The 4,275-nt window shown below is 33.3% G+C and overlaps 1 protein-coding gene across 1 annotated transcript; it reads left to right on the forward strand.

The window, feature by feature from the left end:
* The first annotated feature begins 310 nt into the window (after window positions 1-310).
* LOC119369645 (G-type lectin S-receptor-like serine/threonine-protein kinase SD1-1) lies at window positions 311-3,711 on the forward strand. Its single transcript, XM_089723999.1, has 6 exons — window positions 311-1,703; window positions 1,935-2,203; window positions 2,295-2,505; window positions 2,600-2,837; window positions 2,945-3,095; window positions 3,174-3,711. The coding sequence occupies exons 1-6, from the start codon at window positions 458-460 to the stop codon at window positions 3,474-3,476; spliced, it is 2,418 nt and encodes an 805-aa protein (XP_089580125.1). The 5' UTR covers window positions 311-457; the 3' UTR covers window positions 3,477-3,711.
* The last annotated feature ends 564 nt before the right edge of the window (window positions 3,712-4,275 follow it).

A 4,275-nucleotide genomic window follows, 5' to 3' on the forward strand; every position in this document is an offset into this window, starting at 1 on the left:
GATTAAAGCAACAATTAGATCTCATAAATTATAACAAAATACTCTTTAATTTAATTAAATTACTCCTTATGTCACCTCGTTATTCTGATTTTAATTTTCACTCTATTAATTTGTTACTAAAATAGTTACTGTATTTAGTAGATATAAGAATAAAATAAGAAAAAAAAATTAATTAATGGCCGTTAGGCAAGTTTTATCCTATATATCAAACTAATACAAAACGGTCGTTACATATATCTGGTGTAAACAAGTCTTATCCTAATGTTTTTTTTTTTTGTTATTCTTTTTCTTTCTTTCTTTTCTTTTAGAAGAGTCTTATCCTAATGTTTAGATGTCACAAATAGTAATATATGTACAAAGCTGTTCAACCACATTACTATTTTAGCATGAACAACTACTCTCCATGTAAAAGAGCAATCTGAAAAAAACAAACAAGAAAAAAAAATCAACTGCTACCATGAAAATGCTTTTGGCAAGCTACTTCTTCTTCTTGCTCTTTTTACGACAACCTTCTTCTTCATCCCTAGGCACCATTAATCCCGGTCAATCCATCAAAGACGGTGAGACTCTAGTTTCAGCTGGTGGAAAGTTCGAGCTGGGATTTTTCGAACCAGAAAATTCAAAAAAGCGTTATTTAGGAATATGGTACAAAGATCCATCAGCTTATGCAGTAATTTGGGTAGCAAACAGAGAAAACCCACTTATTGATCGCTCAGGAGTTTTACTTATGTCTAACCAAGGCCTTCTAATCATCTTAAATAGCAAAAATAACACAGTTTGGTCATCTAACAGAACAAGCAATGTCCAAAATCCAGTTGTGCAGCTTTTAGACTCGGGAAATTTAGTTGTCCAAGATAGGAATGATACTAATTTGCTGTGGCAGAGTTTTGATTCTCCATGTGATACATTACTTCCTGGAATGAAAATAGGAAGGAATTTTTTAACTGGTCAAGAGACGTTCCTAACATCTTGGAAGAGTGAAGATAATCCTGGCCACGGCCAATTTTCATTCTGGATAGATCCGGCTGGATTTCCTCAGCTTGTTGTGAGAAATGGAACTTCTAAGCATTACAGACTTGGTTCGTGGAATGGCGTTCGATTTACAGGAACTCCCCTGTTGCCATCATATGTTGATTTCCTCACATATGAATTTGAATTGAATAAAAATGGAGTCTATTATAGTTATAAGGTTGAAGGTACTCTATTGTCCAGGTTATTAATGAATCGATCGGGCTTCTTGGAGAAATTTGTGAGAATAAATCATCCTTGGATACATATATGTTTTGAACCATTACATGAATGTGATACATACTCAGTTTGTGGTGCTAATATGAAATGTAATATTATTGATAATTCTCATACATGTGATTGCTTAGAGGGCTTTATATTGGAATCTTCCAAAAATAGGAGCAATCACTGTGTTCGAAAAACTCCATTGGATTGCAAAAAGGGTTCCGTTTTTCATAAGTATATAGGTTTGAAGTTACCAGATACATCAGATTCTTGGTATGATATGAATATGACACTTGCAGAATGTAAAGAAGAGTGTTCAAAAAACTGTTCTTGCACTGCATATGCAAATTCAAACATCATTGGAGAAGGCAGTGGCTGCGTGCTATGGTTTGGCGAACTGATTGATATGAGATATTACACTGAAGGTGGTCAAGATATCTATATAAGAATGTCCTCTTCAAAACCAGCAGGTATAAAAAAAACTCTTTTTTTTCCCCTAATTCTTTCAATTTGGCTCTGGCGAGGATTGAAACTCGAAACTCACAGCCCTGAATACAGTAAAATCGAGTCTGGGCTCATTGGTCCAAATCTTTCTTTTCTGCCAAAAAATTTATCCGTTTCAAGAAAAGGAATTAGTTAGTTAGGTTATTGCCATATTATCTCATGAATATACCCACTGAGAATACTTTTTTATATTTCAGATCAGTACAAAAAGGAGCTGATTGGTATCATTGTCAGCTCTGCTATACTTATAGGAATGCTTGTGGTGGGGATTATAGGTTGCATAAGGAAAAAGAAACAGAGAAAGCGAGAAAAAGTAAAAGGCAGTTATATAGAATGTTATGAAGATGGAGAGGTAAAGGAAGACATGGAATTGCCAATATTTGATTTGCCTACAATAGCTAAAGCCACAGATAATTTTTCCAGTATCAACAAACTGGGGCAAGGTGGTTTTGGACCTGTCTACAAGGTAAAGTAACAATTTGAATATTAAATATGGTACATAACATATTATCTCTGCAACTACAAAGATCTTCAGTTTCTGTAACAATGGTTTTCAGGGTACATTGACTAATGGGCAAGAAATAGCAGTCAAAAGGCTTTCAAAGAGTTCTGGACAAGGGTTAACAGAGTTCAAAAATGAAGTTATTTTGATTGCAAAACTTCAGCACAGAAATCTTGTTAAACTTCTTGGCTGCTGCATTGAGAAAGATGAAAAAATGTTGATATATGAATTCATGCCGAACAAGAGCTTAGATTTTTTCATTTTCGGTTTGAACTTCTCTCTTGTCTATAATTACTATCTCACAACTTGTTTTATGTTAATCTAGTAAAACATTCTACTAATAGATGACAAATATATCAGATCAAATGAGAAGCAATTTTCTAGATTGGAAAAAGCGCTTTCACATTATTGAGGGAGTTGCCAGAGGGCTTGTTTATCTTCATCAAGACTCTAGACTAAGGATTATACACAGAGATCTCAAAGCAAGCAATGTGTTATTGGATAAGGACATGAATCCCAAGATTTCTGACTTTGGTTTGGCTAGAATATTTGGTGGGGACCAAACAGAGGCTAATACAAATAGAGTGGCAGGAACATAGTAAGTACACATCTGCACTTATTATTCATTTTCAGTTCTCCCCTGTTAGGAATTTCAAATTTAAGATAGCAAAAAATATAGTTCAATTACTATGTTTCATTTTGCAGTGGTTATATGTCGCCGGAGTACGCAGTGGACGGGCTTTTCTCGATGAAATCAGACGTCTTCAGCTTTGGCGTATTAATACTGGAGATAGTAAGTGGAAAGAAAAATAGAGGGTTTTTCCACCAAGAACACAACCACAATCTTCTTGGACATGTAAGAACTTTTGCTGGCACAGTCACTCAATTACTAATTGGAATAAATTTTTAATCTTTATTGTTCTTGATTTTACAGGCATGGAAACTGTGGATAGAAGAGAGGTCAATGGAATTAGTTGATAGAAAGCTAGAATCTTTATCCATGTCTGAAGTGTTAAGATGCATTCAAGTGGGTCTTTTATGTGTTCAACAGCGTCCAGAAGACAGACCAAGCATGGCATCTGTAGTTGTAATGTTAAGCAGTAAGAGTTTATTGCCGAAACCGAAGCAGCCTGGCTTTTTCACAGAAAGGAATAAGCCTGAAGCAGAGTCTTCATCCACCAACCATGGAACATCGTCAGTAAATGAGATGAGTACAACTCAGCTGCTGCCAAGGTAGAATATTAAAGAATATACAGTCTATCGGTTGAACTGTCTCAACATAATTTGCATACTAGAAAATTAAGGATTTAAGATTAAAAAAAATGTCAGACTTATAAGTTAAGAACTTGAGGAAGGTATGGCATATTGGTGGAATAAAGCTTTATTGCAAAATTTGTATAATTATTTTGTATAGTCTCAAAATGAGAACCTCCTTTACGACAGTGCAAAAATTTGTTTTCATTTGGATTTCATATTTTTTAAAAAATAATAATAATAAAAATAAAATTTTAACATGCTCTTTGAATATCAAATTATATTAGGTGACATGTTTATATATGTAGAAATATGATATTTAAGACATGTATAATTAAAAATAATTGAGAAATATTTATTTATTTTTTACTAAATTAATAATAATTTGACTATATATATTATTAATCTAAAAAATTACAAATTTTTTTTTTATCAGCAATTAGAATATTAAAATTTTATTAAGGACAGTAATAGGACAAAACTTATCAAAACGGAGTAACTACTCTCAAGCCAACATGCTTACCCTACACACCCGAATTCTAATTCGAAATTGACAAGAAAATCCAAAACAAACGGAGCAGAAGAACCACATTAAAACATCTCTTAAGACAAGAGAAGAGTACTAGAAATGCTAGAACTGCTGATAGTACAAAGAGACGAAATCCCAAAAAAAAAAAAAAAAAAAAACAATGAAGTTAAATCTAAGCTAAGAATGGACTTCAAGCAGAAACACCTTTCTTAGTTAAAAATCCGCAAAATGATCGTCATCTCTTGAAACAAGA

Source organism: Jatropha curcas, chromosome 7 (assembly GCF_041381405.1).
Source record: "Jatropha curcas cultivar XTBG-Jc1 chromosome 7, XTBG_Jcur_1.0, whole genome shotgun sequence".
Lineage (NCBI taxonomy): Eukaryota > Viridiplantae > Streptophyta > Magnoliopsida > Malpighiales > Euphorbiaceae > Jatropha > Jatropha curcas.